The sequence below is a fragment of the Seriola lalandi genome, unplaced genomic scaffold (genome assembly GCF_002814215.2).
Source record: "Seriola lalandi dorsalis isolate HSWRI2012SDOR001 ecotype SW California unplaced genomic scaffold, Sedor1 jcf7180002054443, whole genome shotgun sequence".
Classification (NCBI taxonomy): Eukaryota; Metazoa; Chordata; class Actinopteri; order Carangiformes; family Carangidae; genus Seriola; species Seriola lalandi.
Genome location: NW_019524996.1, coordinates 1,067,618 through 1,086,547, shown reverse-complemented (window position 1 = coordinate 1,086,547; position 18,930 = coordinate 1,067,618). Strand labels below are relative to the sequence as shown.

General features: G+C 42.5%; 1 protein-coding gene across 1 annotated transcript in view; it reads right to left on the bottom strand.

Annotated features, from left to right (window-relative positions):
• Positions 1–9,785: 9,785 nt before the first annotated feature.
• Positions 9,786–18,930, bottom strand: part of rnd2 (Rho family GTPase 2) — a 29,202-nt gene continuing 20,057 nt past the window's right edge. Inside the window, exons 3-5 of the mRNA XM_087175308.1 lie at positions 16,775–16,884; positions 13,830–13,937; positions 9,786–11,253 (exon numbers count right to left, since the gene is read on the bottom strand). Of these exons, the coding sequence (XP_087031434.1) occupies positions 10,708–11,253; positions 13,830–13,937; positions 16,775–16,884 (764 nt within the window). The 3' untranslated portion in view covers positions 9,786–10,707. The remainder of the gene's footprint in view (positions 11,254–13,829; positions 13,938–16,774; positions 16,885–18,930) is intronic.

Genomic DNA, 18,930 nt, shown 5'->3' with positions numbered 1-18,930 from the left:
CTCACTGATATTCAGGCTGACAATACCAATAACATCTCTTCAAACCACAGGAGTTGTTGTAAACATTCCTGTGAACTTACACAATCGTCCATGGTACTTTGATGTGTAATTTTTTCTCTATTGCAAATAAGAAATTATTGAAGTTGTTACTTGGTTGGTCAAGGTTGAGATATTTCTTTAGCTAAATAACAGTTTAAAGCTTATGACAACTCAGCCTCAGTCCATTTTGATGGGTGGTGAAGGTGATAATGCTTTGAAGTGAAATGATGTGACTTTTAAATGTATGCTACGGTGGCCCTGAGAGCTCAATGCACTGCACCATGAAGGCACAATCCTAACCAGCCTAACCTAAGCGGCCCGGGTTTGAGTTGTGACATTTACAATATTTTAACGCATGACCCTTTGCACCATATCATCCTTCCTCACTCTCCCCAACCTTCCTGTACCTCTCTTACTCTCACTATCAGAATTAAAGCAAAAAATAACTTAAAAAGAAAAGAGTGATGAACCTGCTGGGACTTGCTGAGCACCTGTTATTAATGCTTTTAACTTCAAAGGTCACAATTGGGCGTTGAACTACAATTCCCAGAGACATTCATCATGTTTTAGTGTCCCCTGGAAACAGTTCTGTTGTGTTGTACGACTGCATTTACAGCATGTTTGTGTATTTGCATGTGTTTCCTGAAGTTGCAGTGCATTAAGCTCTCAAAGCCTCTCACTACGCTACAAAAAGTCAACTTTCTGTCTTGAAAACAAAAGTTAGATTAGATTTCCAAGCAATAAAAATAATATACCAAACTCACTGACTTTCATTTTGACTGCTATATTTTACTTTTTGTAAAATGGTTGGGTGAGACTGAGGCTTCCTTGACCTCAGTGGAAAACCTCATGAGGTCAAGGAAAGATGACTTGCTGACGTGGAATTGTGCATCGCTGTAAATGTTACTGCCGCAAGGACTTGTGGGACAGCTTTATCTCATTTACTTTCGTAAGTGTTTGGTCCAGTGTACCCTGTAAGAGATAAGAAAGGAAGGCACCTTTCCTTGGAGAATTCAAGCAGCTCTTATCATGGCTGCCACTTAGATACTTCCATACCCCATAGAAATGGGAGGGAAATGGAAGAGCCACCATCAGCCCGAGCGTTACAAGTAAAAAGAAGAGAGTTAAATTAGCGGAGGGATAACACAACTAATGAGGAACTGCACTTATAGCCAGACACATCCCAATTGCTCTTTTATTTATCAACCTCTTCACTGGATTATGCAATTCATCATTATCTCCTCAGTAAGTTACCTAACTCTTATTGAACATATTCAGACGTTGGGTAACTTGCTAACTGCTGGTTTCTCTGGTTTGAGTTGTCAATTCTGCCAAGGGAAGGTCCTCACCTGCTGCTAGTCGCTCAGTGTAAAGCTACAGGTGGGTGACAAATTGAAGTTAAAACATAAAAAGTAACAAAGTGTCTCAGTAAGGGGCTGGACCACCACAAGCCATCAGAACAGCTTCAATTCCCCTTGGCAGTAATTCTACAAGTGTCTGGGGCCGGTTGCACAAAAAAAAAAGATTTTCTTTAAAGTCTGAGTTACGGTTTCCTTAAAATAAAAGCAGTTGCAGAAAACACCCTTAAGTCCTTATGTTTTCCTTAAAATGTTCACTGAAGTTTTTAAGGTTTTTTCCTTATCTTAGTCTTAAATTTCAAGGAATCACTTAAAGTCAGTTAAATAGTTGTACAAAGGACCTTAGAGACCAAACATCTCCCATTGGTGTTCAACTGGGTTGAGATCTGGTGACTCATGGAAACAGAGACCCTTTGTGGTCTATGGATGGGGGCATTGTCATCCTGTTAATCCGCTCATTTAATCAGGTCCTTCCTTTCATTTGTCACCCATCTGTGGCTCCTATAGCAACTACATTTCAGCACACATACGCTGTGGGTTCAGCTGTAATCAGATTAGCTGTGCACTGACTTGACGTGTGATAACAGTGATGATTGCTGGTTTGTATTTAGATGATTACTTAGTGATTGTTACATGAACAATTGATTGGCTATGTTTTCTCTATATGAGCTGTTAGCTGCTTGAGGTACCTTACTTCCATTACCCTACGGTGCTCGGTCTTGGAGCCCAACAGAATTTGTCTGTTGCGACTGCTCAACAAAAGTTGAACAGTCTTTTTTAAACCACTGACAATGAGTCGGATGAAGGTGGCTGAAGGTACTCCAGGTTTTATGTTATGCTGTCACTGGATGTACATTGGTGGGTTTCATCATGTGTTTTATGCGCTTTATTATGTTTTTATTGTAAGTTCTAGTCAATGTGTGTGCTGTGTTTCACCAATTTTCCCTTGAGAACAAAAAAGTTACATTTGAAGCTACATTATTCATTACTGCTTATCCTTTTTTTCCCCAAAATGTTCTAAATGACATTTACCTTAGTTTCCTGACATACTATATTTCAAGATATGATTTTTTTAAACTCACATTGTAAAAGAAGCTTTCACAGCAGGTCAAACTGTAACAGGGATAGCTGGAATTATCTCATCTTATTGGCAGTGGTGAATAATTAATGTTCTCCCTTTCCACAGCGGTTGACAGTGATGTGACCTTTATTAAGGCACCAAAACCCCCAGCTGCTCCAGTCGAGCTGCTCAGTGGTCAAACAGTGAACAATTAAAAGGTCATCTCCCCAATGAGCCACTATGTAACTGGCTGCAATAAATATGAGAATTCAAACCCAAGTGACTGAGGGGGCGAGCAGTTGATCTCGGGATTTATTGACCTACCCCAAGCAAGACAAAAATGAAGAGAGACTGTTAAAGTAAACCATTAATCTGCTACATTACAATGATTATCGGGCTGTAAGGAGCTAATCCATTTTCTGTGGTGATGTTATACAGCAGACTAGCAACATATTGTTGCCTCATAGCAAGAAGGTTGTGTGTTGTGTTCTTGGTTTCTGTGTGCCTGCCTGAGTTTCCTCTGGGTACTCCGGCTTCCTCTCACAGTCTATAGACATGCAGTTTAGGTTAACTGATGACTCTAATGTGAATGTGAGCGTGAATGGTTGTTTGTCTCTATATTCTAGCCCTGTGATAGACTGGTGACCTGCTTATGTAGCACCCAGCCCTCATCTGGGATTGGCTCAAGCCTACAAAGATAAGTGGCATGGTTAATGAATGAATGAATGAATGAATGAATGTCTGCAAGCTGACTGAAACTCGCTGCTGCAGTTATTCACCACGTAATTAGCTGCTGGCAGGTGGTTACTTTTCCAGCTTGATCATATGGGCTGGAAATAAATATACATCAGACTGAGCCAGTTGTTTGAGCAGGAAATGTGACTGCAGCAAGGTAACTGGATTAAGAGAGCATCTATTGACTCAGTGAGGATGCACTTAGGCACAGCGGGGCATCGAGCTAAATGCTAACATTAGCATACTAATATGCTCAGAAGGGTAATGCTAACATGCTGATATTAAGCAGTTCAATATTAATCATGTTCACAATCATAGTTTAGCATGTCAGCATGGCATCTTTTGCTACTTTGCAACAAACAGAAAGTACGGCTGAGGCTGGTGGGAGTGACATTAATGTTGGACAAAGTGAAACTCTAATGGTGAAAAGTCAGAAGATCACTACGCTGATTCATTCATTCTGAGGGGCGCATGAATTTGTGTACCGAATTCAATTGAAATCCATCCAAAAATTGTTGAGACTTTGCACATTTAAAAAAAGCCTCCACAAGTGCAAATTTTGATCAGCTGGTGGCAATAGAGGAACGGTCAGGGCATCACCGACGTCATTAGGATTCATCTTCTGGATATTTGTACCAAATTTCATCGTAATTCATCAAAGAGTTGTTGAGATTTTTCAAAGTCAACCTCATGGTGGTGGTAGAGGACAGGTCAGAGGACACCCAAGGTCGTTAGGATTCATGATCTGGATCTTGAATGTTTATATAAAATTTTATGGCAATCCATCAAAACAGTTATTGAGATATTTCAGTCAAAGTGGTGGACCGACAGACAGACAGACAAACAGACAGACTTTGCTATCCATAGTTCCATACCTTTTTTTAAGTTATATTTTGGCTTTATTATAACAGGGACAGTGAGTGAGAGACAGGGAAGTTAGGGAAGAGAGAGAGAGAAGGGATCCCAGGCTGCTGTGGTAATGACTGAGCATAAATGGTATGCGCTCTACCAGGTGAGCCAACAGGGCGCCCCCATAGGTCCATGCTTTTGAATTAAAACATGTTATCAGGTGAAAGGCCATCTTTCTTTTTAGTCCATCTTCAAAATCCAGCTCATCTAGACTGGCCCCAGCCATGCAAACTCTTGATAAATACTCAAAATTTGTCCCCCACAATCACAGATAAAAGCTGGTTTACTTTCCATCGACGCCCTCCAAGATGTCTATCAGTCTGTGGACTCCAATTTAAAAACTCAAGCGCTGGATACTGAATATCGTTGCCAAACCTCTCCATCTTTTCCATCTTATCAGACCTCCCCTCGCACAGCTCAGTCACACAAGCAGCTCGTACGCAACCTCTAATCCCTCAGGGAAATATGTGTGCATCCATCTGAAAACGCATGATGGAAAAAAACACAACCTTCTAAAATATCAATAACTTCTCCCATCAGTCAATCTTTCCCTGTCCGACTTTAGATGTTTAAGGACATAGAAAATATATATTCTCTGTCATAAGATGCTGGTCCCAGATGTAACGTCAGTCACACAGACATATACAGATAAAGACATTCACGCACACACTCACCGACAAACTATATGAAAGCACACACTCACATTTTAATTAGCGGCACTTTAGTGCAGAAGCCACTAAGCCATGGGCTAATTAAACTCCACAGTCTGTGTTTTCACTGCAAAACCACCTCAGGGAGGGGCCCAGGTTGGTCTCTACTTTGCGGAGTTTATCTGCTGGGGAAACAGGAAACAATAAAGTTGAAAATCTTAAGAAGTAACTGGGGAAAGGTTGTCATATTAATATGCTGTTGAAGGCATTTTCTTGTGCAGTACCCTGATGGTCAATTCCCACACAATGAATGTGGAATGCCAACAATCTCTGCCGACTTCCTGTGTGTGTGTGTGTGTGTGTGTGTGTGTGTGTGTGTGTGTGTGTGTGTGTGTGTGTGAGTGTTCAGCGTGGTCACATACTGCTTCTCATTACAAATCCTCTCATGACTGTATGCAATTTGTGGCTCTGCTCTGTAGCCTTTTGTCAGCAGGCAGACCAAGTACCGTCCCTGTCTGTCTCTCTCGCTCTCCATCACCCCTCCTCGGTGCGTCTCTGTCAATCTCTCTCTCTCTCTCTTTCTCTCTCTTTCCCTCCATCTCTCTCTGCCATTTCTGGGGACACAACCCCATCTGCAAATTGTAGTAATTAGCCAAGAACGCCTGTGATCCTTTGCTTCCTGTGCACATGACGTCATCTCGTGACTGTTCAGGGATAAGATGACTGGGCTCTCTGTGCTTGTCAGAGCCACTTGGAACAGCAGCGAAGAGAAGGGGAAAGTCAAGAATGCAGAAACGGAGCGTGAACCCACAAAGGTACTTCTAATCCTCCTGGCGTCTCAGCGGTAAAGGGCAAATGGCTGATCAGATTGCTGAAATCGAGGCTAGACATCCTGCAGTAATAAACCTGCCTCTGAGTGAGAGTAGATTCTCCAGATAAACTCAGATGCCAGGCTAATTTCACAAACAAAGCAACAGCTGATTTGTCTTCATCTCACTGAGATGTACATGTCATTGTCAGTGTCTGGATGACTGCTTTATTTGATGGATATGTAGGCCGATGGGGGGTGGGGGGGTGGATCCAGGGCAGCGGAGACAATGCTGCCCAAAGTCCCCCCATAAACACACAAACAAACACACACTTACACACACATTGGCACCACAAGACTAATCCTCTTAAGTGTCAGTCTGAACTGTAGGGGCACAGCACGCCTGGTGCCCCCACTGTGAGTGCTGACCTCATTTCCACTGCTCATTTCCTGCCCAGGGCAACACCTTTCTACAGCTCCCCTGTGACTCCTGTGTCCATCCAAAAAAAAAAAAAATCTCCTGCTTCCTTCTTTTTCTACACCACTGAAAATCTATCTTTTGAATATCAAATACTCACCTCCTCATGGGCTCAACAGCTGGCTCTGAAAGTTTGTAGCTTCCTCCTTCGCAGAGTAGTTTGGATTCACAGCAGTTATAATAGATTCCAATGGAAAAAAGCAGTCAAACATCTCAAACCACTCACGTAGCATAACCAATTTCTCCATCATTGAAACACACCGTTCTGTTTGTTTCAAACCCAACAGGTAAAGTACGCCACATATTTCCCTCTATGTAGCTCAAAAACATAGAGCTGTGTATTAATTTATCGATTTGCTAACATAGCAATGATTGTCCACATCACCGGTTTCCAACCTTTTTAGCTTGTTATACTTTGTAGCCACTGTCTACCCACAATCCCTTGTCACAGGCTGCATGACTTGTGAGCAGGTTAAGCAGATTGATGTTTGCTCTTTTCTTGTAAAAGTCAGAAAAGCAAAGATTTGATAAAGGCCAGACGACTGCAGTGCCTCCAAAGAAGAACAAGGGCGCTCGACTTTATGTCGGAAGAGATTGCAATCTCTGCAAACAGAAGATTGACAATGAATTTGATGGGAGAGTTCAAGAAAGTGAAAAGACAAAATGTCGAGAAGGATAAGAAGATTGCAGACCTGGAGCAGTACTTCCACATGAACGACCTAATTGTCAGTGGGTTGGAGTCCAGGCCCCGGCCGCTGCGGCAGGTGGAGAGCCACTGTGCCTGAACTGGCCCCCCCTTCAGCAACAGGTGATGTTCAGCAGCAAAGGCATATTCCTAGACAGCAACGATATTGAGGGGTGTGCATCCCCAACAAAATAAAAATTGCTTTGTGAACAGAAAACAAAAAAAATGCACTCCTCACACAAGAGAGAAAGATGAAGGGATCCGACAGGTATGTGAAGGAACACCTGATAAAGAGAAATGCTGACATTGCCAGACGCTTTCTGAGAAAATGGAACAACATCGACGTGGACGGCAAACCGAAAGGTGTTCATAAAACTGAGCGGGGCACCGGAGGAGGAAAAAGTGCTGGTCACCAGGGACACTGCAGAAATGGAGAGAGCAGCACACCAAGGTGATGAAACAAATGAACATCACTCAGTTAAAATTATTTGAACTCAGATCAGCTCGCTAACGGCATGAAGCGTAAGGACAATACTGTTACAAATGTGAATGGGAACAGGACAGCTTGTAGTGCAGAGCGTGAAAGGTAATGGAGAATTGTAAAGGAGTGGATTGTTTAACAGCAGATAACAAGCCAGATGGATGGATGGATGGATGGATATTTTATTTTTTTTTAAATGAGGTAATATCATGTTTCCAGGGTTGATGATAAGATCAAATGTATAAACTCGCAGGTCAGCTGCAGAGCGCTGGAAGGCCTGTATGAAAAGACTGATATATGAATGTTGTTACAACACAGAGGAGTGTTACATCTATCTCTGATGCCTCTCTCTGGAGCGCTAAAAAACAAGGCGTTTTTGTGTCAGTCTCTGAGCCTGTCTTCTGATTGGCTGACTGTTTTCTGACTGACGCACGGCCGGACCAACCACAGGTAACGGACTGTAGCCCAGTAATGTATCTTTGTCAAATCTGTACTAAAATGCTCCAGTATTTCAGGAAAAATGAACTTGAGCCAGCTCTAGGTCTCTAATGTTACTATCGTTGGGAAGGCTGCGTAATGATACGTTGACCCTCTGACATCCAGTGATTGTGCAGCATTTTCTCAACATTTTTCTGTCTTGTAGCTGCTAGCTCAGTGATGGAAAGACCACCTGGTATTCTGATGTTAATAATGTTAAAACAACATGTAAACAATGGACAGTGGGTCCGGTTGGGCCATACGCACCTGAGGACGGTGACTGTATAGTTGTGACATCACAAAATAACAGAAGTCCTGACAGCTTGTTTTAATGGTCAGTTTCTGCATATGAGCTGAGTGTATTTCCCTGTGGATTGAGTGTTTTGATATTTTCAGTATTTATATAGAACCTACGTCTGCTTTATGATTAAAGAATACACAAAGAATCCATGAGTGCATTTAGAGATGAATTACTAACACAAAAATATAAAAGAGTGTATGAATAAGAAGATAATGACAAAGTCTAGGAAGCATTTCTAAAGATTTTCAAATCATAACATGACAAAAACTATGCATTAAATACAGATCAGCTATGAATCAAAAAAGGGATATCAAAAAAAAAGTATTGAGATTTCATAAAGTATAGACGTATAGAGACAGAGAATAGTTATATAAAATAATTAGAAAATAAGTTAACTAATATCAGAGGTGAGAGTAAGTCACATGTGCAAGTCTCAAGTCCTCAAATTTGACCTTAGTCAAGTCATGTGACTCAAGTCCCCCACCTCTGACAAATATTAGATAGATAGATACTTTATTTGTCCCCTAGGGGAAATTCATGTGTCAATTAGTTCATTGTTAGTTAATAATAAATAAACAGGAGGATATGCAAGAAGGAATATTATAATAAAATATTACAGAATAACAAAAACAACATTAAGGTCAAGATGAACATTAAGTTAATTGATTAAAGAAAATGGATAGGACCAGATAAGTATTTTTATTTTATTTTTGACCATTTATTGTCTGGTCTGTCCACTGATTTCTTGTCATAGATTTTTTTTCTATTGTTTCTATGGATTTTTTGATCCATTCTTTGCCCTGAGTCCATCGTGATACAACTGTAACAGCTATACATCCAGTCCCAGTCTACAGCTTCCATCCTCTGTGAAAGGACAAGCTGCAGTCTCTGTCAGGCCTACAGGAAATTATTATTTGATTCTCCAAAGACATATTTTGGTGTAATATTTCTTCAGTACTTCCCTCACACACCCTCTGTCACTTCCCCTATAGTCTCATGTCTTACTTTGTTTCTCTCTTCATCTATCCCAGATGGGCTGTAACACCAACTAAGTTGTCAGGCAACACTGACAGTTATAAAGGTAAAGCTTTTAGCTGCTGACAGTGTTTTGACTTACAGTAGATGGGGCCTGTCCACTCTCACCTCCATCTTAAATGCTGTCAGGAAACAGCAGCTTGCCAACTGCACAAACACTCCAGTCCTGCTGTCTGAGAGACTGTCGACTGTGAGACTGACCAATGGACTGTTTTACAGAAGCAGCTCGGGGGGGGGGGAGTAAACAAGTTTGAAAGGTCTGGAGTCCTGGGACCAACTGGACACCAAAATTGTTCTCTGTCGATGAAGGAGGTCACATATCATCTGTCGTACAGACTGGACTTGAAGTTCTCGAAACAGTACGGACTCAGTCGCTACAAAAACACTTCGCCTGTGCTCTGGTTGGTTGCTGCTGCATTGCAGTTCAATTTAGTTTTTGCCAGCCGAGAGGTCAGCAAGGTGTACACGTGACATTACCTTGAAAGACAGACTCATTCCACAGTCTGCAGCGCTGTTTGACTTGCAGGGCAACATGAGCGCACAGGGGCGGCATTAACACAGGGAATGGACAATTATCATTTACAGATATGGCTTTTGAAGGCCGATAGAGGGAAGTTGAAAAGAAAAGATTAATCATATAAATGATTAATTCGCTCCATCTGAGCATAATGTGACAGTTTCTAAAAGTGTGTAATAATCACAAGATTTACATCTATGATGCCATTAAAATAAAGATTAAAAAAAATATGAAGGAAACTTCAGCCAGAAATCACCTTCTCCCTGTACAGTCAAGCTGCTGCTTTATTTTAGATTTTAGTGAAAGTACAACAAAATAGCCCTAACATTTTATCACTTTATTTTCCACAAAGAAACATCTTTAAAATTGCGACAACAGCATTAACTTCAGTGAATCAAACAGACACAATTGGGAGTTGATGAGAGAAATAGAGTTAAAAATAAAAAGCAAAAAATAAAATCAGATATGTTGTGACTTCTTTTTTTTTTTTTTTTTTTTTCCTTAAAATGCACTTGTGGTAGTAATGCTCACACACACCTTCACGATATTTCAGTCAGTGTCACACAAGTCTCATTTCCAGCTCCTAATGTTTGGTTTGAGCCATTATTCACCTAATCCCTTTTCAGCATGACTGCACATACAAGTTCTCCTCTCAAATATGGCAACGGGAAGCGACTTCAGACTGTGCAGCCGGACAATTAGTCTTCGTGTCCGCTCAGAAACACTGTCTTTGAAAACAACAGGCCTCATCCACAGGCGTCCTGCTCCAACACCATTCTCCTCACACGCACTTCACTCTCCTCGCTTCACCGCTGCACCGTCCTCTTATTAGAGCCGTTTCAGGAAGCTCACTCCTCTTTAATACCCAGGACTAGACGGCACTTCCACTATCCCAGCTTCCTCGTGTCCGGAGAGTTAGTCCAATTTGCCCATCATTTCAAAACCACACAAATATGTAAACAGCTTAGAAAATATGCACACAGGCAACAAAAAAAGAGGAAAAATCCAAAGCATTTCTTTTCACAGCGCAGTGTTTCTTTTTTCCTCACTCCTCTGCAGTGCAAAAAATGAAAATATGAGGAAAAAACAACAACAAAAAACAATAAATAGACTTCCTCTGTTATATATTTCTGTGTTTGTATATATACATATATATATTTATAATAATGGGTCTCTACATGAGCACACAGCTCTTGGCTCGGTCCTTCCTCATGGCCGGGGCCTGGTCCATTTGCTCAGTCCGACCTGGCAGGGGTGGCAGGGGGAGCTGTGAAACTCGCTTCAGGCCCCTGCGGGAACTGCTGCGTTTTAACTGCGGCTTGTGCGGCCGCCGCACCGACGCCAGCGTGGTGATGTGGAACACATCTCGAACGCTGTTCTCTGAAACCTTGGAGGTGCACTCCACGTAGGCCACCGCCCCCATCTGTCGAGCTATCATGCTGCCCTGCAACACAAAGACAGGCGAAGCAGAAGAGATCACTTTACCTGTGTGGCGTTTTTCAGAAACAGAAGCTACAAAGTGCTTTACAGGAAAAATTAAAGTGGAAGGGGAGACTACATGTAACGTTTTATCAGCTGTGCCGCAAAAACATCGTCTTGTGTAACTTTCTGACATCTTCACAAAGCACTGTTCTTGCATTTTGTATTCTGCTTCTTTTCTAATAGAACTCCAGACAATGACACAACATTGTCTTATATCTTGTATGCTTGTATCCTCGGGCTTTTAGCATTTAACTTAGACATGAGTTTACTTCACATCAAGGTGCTGTGTGAGCGCTTCACAGAGGAACAGAAAGTGTTCAATATGCACACCATCCTTCACTGTGCCTTGGCTTGAGCAGGCACTACATCTCAAACAGTGGAAGACTAAATGTCCACGAAAAGAGGCAGCGGTCCTGAGACAAACGGTAGACTGAATGTCAATGATCTAAACATGTCTAGAGACAAATGAAGCTCCTCCATCTCAGGCATGAATAATGCAGACACTCCAACTCCTCAGTCTGCGGTAACAGAGCAGCACCGGGCAAGTGTTGACATGGTCTATGCAGCTATTTAGAGAGAAGAGACTAAACTGCTCCAGCGCCGGAGCTTACCCCTGAGTGATGTTACAATATACCCACTTAATTGAGACTGTAAATTGTTTGCTTGAGATCAAATCAGAGACAAATTTAATTTTAGAAATCCCTTGGCCCTTTCTCTTCACGACAGTACAGTATGGCCTCATCTACGGTGGCCCTGAGATTGAGACGCACTGCAGCTTAGGAAAACACATGCAAATAGACAAAACACGAGCAACTTCAGAAAATATCTTCAACGGTTTGACAACACAAGCCCTGCAAATACAAAACAACCAAATACAGGAACATGCTGCAGGTAGAGCACATTCGACAATGGAAGTGTTTCCAGGGGAAACTAAAAGGCGATGAAGCTGGCTGGGACACACTTGTTGTTCAATTGTTTGTGACTTAAAAGCAGAACGAGTGCTCATGGATGCATGATAATGTATCCATGCGAGTGCATCCCAGCTGGGTTCATCACTTATTTGTGTCACCTGGAAACACTTCCGTTGATGTCTGTGGTACTTGCAGCACATTTTTGCTTATTGGTTGTGTTGTATTCAAATCGATGATGTTTTCTGCCTGTGTTTTGTCAGTTTTGGTGTATTTTCTTAAGCTGCAGTGCAATGAGCTCTCAGGGCCGCCATACTCATCTCTCATTTCATGATCACACCAAAAAAAAAAGAAAACACAAGTTCAGGCAGGATCAGCACGTGCAACGTTTCGTAACAGACGACCCATGACCCTCAACTCCCACGCTCTCCGACACCGAGCGAGCTTTTCATCCCCCGTGGACGAGGTTTGATTGTTATCATGGCTGTGCACAGAGCCACATATAAGAAGCAGTGAGGTCCTCGATAGGTGGAACGACAGATTTAGATTCACTGCCAGTGGCGGGGGGGCGGTGAGGGTGGTGGTGGGGGGGAGCGGGGACCTGACCAAGGTGTAGAGATTGTCGTGACAAGAGGAAAAGCTCGGGCAGATTAGTGCGGGAACGTCTGGAGTTCACCCAGTGGTCACTCTCGCCGGAAACTCCTCGGCTGTGTTGGAATTCAATTTAAGATCAACAACAGGATAACGACGCAGGCTATTGGATTAGAGCACCAGAATGTTTAATGTGCGCAGCTTTGGCATCTGCTGTGTGACACACATTTTCTGGGCACGTTAGAGGCACAAACAGTAGCTGCCCCAGACGAAAACAGTGACTGAGAAGGAGCAAAACAATAGTGTAATGTAAGCCTGGCCACAAATGGTCCCCAGTTATTTCACATTAGCTGTGTGATTTGACCCTCCATCTTTTGTTTATATATCTTATTTACATGTCTGTTTTTCAGTGGTTGATTTTTCATATTCAGCCCTCGGCAAGCTCTGAGAGCAGCAGTATAAAAAAAAAAAGGCTCTTTTGTTCTGAGGGCTTTTGTGTGGTGGTGAAAAAGCCCCTCCACCTTTTGTACGTCCAACACGGGGAGAGCACGAAATGAACACGCTGAAAGCTGATTAAAATTCACAGATTTACACAACAGTTTATCAACCCCTCCCTCTTCTCCCCATCCCCTTGGCTTAGAGGTCATGGTGGCATGTGATAAAAGGGCTCACTCATTCATCAATGTCCGTATTTCTATTCATCCTGCATTTTGAAAACCCCCTAAATCTGCACAAACATTTCATTTCAGGGAAAAATTGTGTCCCTAGACATAAACTCCACTAACCAGCCGCGCCTCCTGTATGGCCCTCACCATACGCAACCTTACTTTGCTCGTCAGCAAATTTGCGTCAAAATGCCAACCCCAGCTACATGTCCCGAGGGGTTTCATACAGCTCTTATTCTGCAGTGGTTGATTGTGTCGCACGAGCCTCCTCTCACACTCGCTTCCTACCGGACCCCCCCAACCAGAGAGGCAATGCCGCTGCTGATCCAAGATGGAAAAATCACATATTATCGCTGGATTGCTTTCTAATTTATTTTCTGCATCCGTTGTTGTTTTCAAATCTGTCTTTAGATGTGTATAAGAGACAGGCTGGAGAGTCCAAGATGGAAAAATCACATATTATCGCTGGATTGCTTTCTAATTTATTTTCTGCATCCGTTGTTGTTTTCAAATCTGTCTTTAGATGTGTATAAGAGACAGGCTGGAGAGTCCAAGATGGAAAAATCACATATTATCGCTGGATTGCTTTCTAATTTATTTTCTGCATCCGTTGTTGTTTTCAAATCTGTCTTTAGATGTGTATAAGAGACAGGCTTGGAGAGTTCCCTCAGGGTGTTGACGTCCGTCCTCATGTCCAGTTTACAGCCCACCAGCACCACTTTGGCGTTGGGACAAAACTCTTGTGTCTCCCCTTGCCACTGTGGAGACATGAATCAGCAAGAAAGATACAGTCATACATCAGTGACTATGCCAAATATGAGAGTTTTGGGGAGATTAATGCTCAATGATAAAAGACATTTGTTCTCCTAAGGGGTCATCAGTATTCTTTAGATGAAATGAGTAGATGAGGTTAATTTCTCTATATTTCATTCCAATGTAAACTGAATATGTTTCCGTTTTTTAACTGGTGATTGGGCAAAACAACAAGCATCAATCTCAGAGTCTGCAGTTCCTAGAATGACCACTTGTGTCTGGTTCCAACAGTGAGTCAATCCCTGTACACTCCCATGTTGAAATGTCCAACTTTACAGCAGAAATAAACAGCCTGATAAAAAGAAGTTTTGGTCTCTATAGCTTATTTCCTCCTTCATGACAACTGTACAGGGGTGAGTGTTTATATAACTCACCTGTTTAAATATAATTAAGGTTTAAAGTTATGCATAATTGAGGGCATGGTGGCTTTGAGTGACAGGTGGGTGCCGTCACAGTTGGCTAGTCGCTAGCTGTCTGTTCGGCGTCACTTCAGCTAATTCAAGTCAGCCAGCAAATGAATTAGCCTTGGGTTAGCCTTTGAGCGAGATGCCCAGACACCCAGCTGTGCTAACAATGCTGCCGGGAGCGTGTGCTTGCCACAGTTATTGAACCGACATCATGCACCGAAGTCTAGGCTCCACACGCATTTTTGGGTTAACCTAGAGCAAGGCAGAGTCAGACGCTGCCAAGCTGGAGATGGTGGAGCAGCTTCAAAACTGCTCTTCAGAAGCCTATGGGTGACGTCACAGAGGTTACATCCATCTTTATTTACAGTCTATGGCAAAACAAGCAATTCAAAGACATCACCTTAAGCTCTGGGAAACTGTAATAGACAATAAATAATTAATAAATACAATTAGTTAATGAAAAAGTTAATGTTTAAACTAATTAAAAGAAATGGTAACCGGTAACTATGGTAAGTTACTGTAGAGCTTGCGATAAAAATTGTCATTATTGATTAATCTTACTCTTCATTATTATCATTATTAGTATTATTATTATTATTATTATTATTATTAAAAACATTGACATCCATTGAATTCTACAGTGCAAGGTGATGTTTCACAATGTCTATTTTGTCTGACTTTGACTCCAGAAGCCAAATATATTGAATCTCTTTTCACACAAGACAAAGAAAAATCCTCACAACTGATGAACTAGAACAAGGGAATGTTTGGCTTCTGAGAATCAAAAGAGTTGACAATCAATTTTGGCTCTAAGTGAAAGCATTGTTATTAAAGACACATCTCATTTTTTCATTATGCACTGTCACTTCTTCACTATACAATGAAACTTTTATTACACATCACAGGAAAATATGACAACTTTATTCACACAGGCTTGGTTCAGGTGTCTGCACGACCTACAGTGTGTTACACTTTCCTCACGCAGCCCCCGTCAACAAATCTATTTCAGGGTCTGGACAGAAAAGGTTGAGCGGTATTCCTTCTAGAATCACCCTGAGATTAAATGTCACTTCTGAGACTCAGATGAACCAACATAGTCTCTCCTCCCCATGACACACAGCAGCCGACAGCCCTGAAATGTTCCACATGCCGTGTGCAGAATGTCAGTCTGTCCATCCGTCTCTCACAATGATTACGGCCTTTGACCTTTCAGGCCCGTCCCTATTCTGCCAATAACATCCAATCAAAAGCTTTGATTGTTTAACCCTCGCTCCTCCCCCAGCTGTCATCCAGAAACCTCAGTGACCTGCTTGTTTCTAGAGGTCAAGAGTCTAATTTGGGATTGTGATTGTGCAACAGGTTTTCCATGTGGCCCTGGGTTTCAAAGACTACCAAGGCGACAGCTACAGGTCAGGGGTCATGGCAACCCCCTGCCGAGGGATTCATGGGAAAACCAAAAGCTTGACGGCAGCTCTGCTTCCCCCTGTTGACAGAGTGCACTGAGGCTTGTGAGATATTTGTGGGTTAAAAAAAAAGGTGTCTCGGGTTAGATCTACAAAGTCTGCAGGAGCATTTTAGCAGCTCCCCTCAGACCACTAAACACGTCAACACGCCAGCCGTGGGAACTGTCTTTGGCCCGCACAGTTCAAAGGCGAGCGCATACACATGGCTTCAAGATGAGAGACCGCTAAAAGGCACAGGCCTGTTTTACATGACACACATGCACGCAAACAAAACCAATTAAGTTGGGTGTCTCTGCAATAGGTATTTCACAGTGTGCGGCACAAAGTCTGCCACTGGCTGTAAAAACACAACCATGACCACAACCTCGCCCAGCCAGGACCACATTGAGCTGCCACTCAATTGCAATTCCAGTAACGCAACATCTGGACCAGAGGCCCACCTTACAGATGTTAACTGCCACCACCATCTACCCAACTCTTCTGCATAATTTAAAATGTTAAATGCCTACAGAAAAGATCATTTCTAGTACTTTTTTCAAAGAGGCTCTGCAACAGCTCTTTGATTTGGCTGGTGTGGCTAATTTGCATATGTGATATTCCTCTCGAAACCCACCCAGCTGCCTCTCCTCATTCTTCAGTCTGACCTTCCATTCCTCAGAGGGACGTGGGTCAAGTATCCATGGACATTTTGATGAGATAAAGGAACAGGAGGCTCCAACCTCTGTGCTGTTTTGTGCTCTATTGTTGAGCCATCAAAGTGTGAGCTGCTGGCACAGATATCTGTGTGGATCCAAGATGCTGATCGGGAAAAAGTGACTTTTTTCCGGTTGGTTCTCCAGGGTCAGAGCAGATATTAAATGCTGATCCAAAATCTTGAGAGAGGAGATGAAATTAAAAAAAACAAACACTGACCTTCTTTATGACGCTGTCCAAAGTCTCTGGGCGGCTGATGTCGAAACAGATGAGTACAGCGTCTGAATCGGGATACGCCAGCGGCCTCACATTGTCGTAATAAGACGAACCTGTGGACACACGATGACATATGGCATAAGGTCATGAAGTCTTCTGAGAAATTCTTGAGTGTGCTTGTTTTTAACCTGATTTAACCCCCTGAGATCCTTCATCTCAAACATATGGCTCTTTCTGTCAAGTAGACACATACTGGAAGGAGATGGAAAGGTCATTAATATATGGATGGCCCATTAATGCAGGAGCAGTGACATGCACTTCAACATGCTGCAGCTTGAATGCGCCTGTTTGTGCTCTGCAGATGCAAATGAGTCAGTTGTGTGCACATATTTGAGTATCTTTGGCCTTCCACACAGCTGTGGCCTCCCTTTATCACAGTGCTTCATGAGGAATGTCGAGGGGTTACTCAGAGTAAGTACACACACACACACACACACACACACACACACACACACACACACACACACACTCAGAAGTGAATTATAGTGGGTTGAGGACCGGAGGACCTGTGCACACGATCCATAATCAACCTGAAATGACGGCGACTGCCAGCACAAAGGCCAAACTAAAGGTTGAAGCCCTTAATTCTCTCGACTCATCCCCCTCCCTTCTCTCTTTCAAATGCTGCCTGTTTTAAAAAAAAATTTTCCCCCCACTCTTGCTTTTCATTCCTATACCTTGATCAAATTTGAAGGCAGAGTGGCGCCTCCGTACTTTCACAAGCCACTCGGTTACACGGCTCCTGCTCTCTTGCAGCTCTCATTAGGAGGCTTGTAAAAATATCTGGGGCTCTCTGGGAAATGTGGCATTGGCTGAGGGCATCCTCCCTCCTGCCTCCCCAGGATGCCGGCACGGACCTGAACTCCTTTTGATAGCAGCAGCACCCTGACTGCATAAATTTAGTGTCATGAAAACTCACAAGTTTGGTGACAGATCACCACATTTTACATTTGCAATTGCTAAATATGTACATAAATCTGTGAGTTACATTATTTTAGACGGATGCTGCAGACTCCCCTATATAAAACAAATCCAATATTACATTTAATCCCTTAAGATCACACAGAATGATTATAATAATTACAGATAATCTTTGTAGTTTCTTTTACTGTGCTTCATACTAGACCTGACACAACAGGCAGTCGGCCCGTTAAAGCTCTGTGTGCCTTTTGTTTAGCAAGGTAAGTGGAGTCTGCACAATGGTGGTACAGCCTGTTTTAGCATCACTATGTTCTCTTTGTTTATGATGGAATGAGACTATGACAATAGCTGCACACGGCCCACAGCCTTTAGCATTCAGCAGGCTGTCCTATGTTGACCTGCTCCCCATCCGCTCAGAACAATGCTGCATGCCGCCTGTCATCGTATCACAGGCTGTGTATTACAGATTAATGCTTTTTGTGCCTCCACATGAGCGAAACACTCTTGTTTACATTCAGTGTCTCATCAAAATGCACTTTACCATCCAGGGCTAACAAATATCCTGAATGCCTACACTACCTTATACCAATTTCTTATACCAAAGTTTTGAAATATGCATGAACTTGCAGACTTCTTCTGTCATCCTGCTGTTGTGGCATTGATACCAACGTGCATCAGTAGAATTGTGTCTAGGTCTATTGTCCCCTTGCATCAAATTGTGATCGTACTGTTTTTTTTCCATTGTCTGAGCAGCAGGTCCTTCTGTAATGAGTGGTTATGGGGAAAGGTGTTTCTGGGCCTTTGCGCATCACATGACCGTCAATTTTCGCCTGTAACAAACAGCGCAAAATTGCTGCAACGCCTGTCAGTGTCCCTGAGGGCTTGGTGCATGCGCATCCTTGTGCATGTGGACGTAGAACTCAAAAATAATACAGGAACCCACTGATCAAACTGTTACTCTCTAGCATCTCTAGTGGCCAAGAACTATAATGGTGGCACCTTTAAACTTTGCAAAAGCATAAAGGTAGTTTTGCAAAATCTTTGATACAAATATTTTTGACAATATTGTTGTTAAATATATATATAATACAATTATATTTCAATGTAATACAAAAGAGGGATGTTTCTAGTCCTTTCTTCATCTTATTGATACTAGATCGCAACAGTCAAAAAACCCG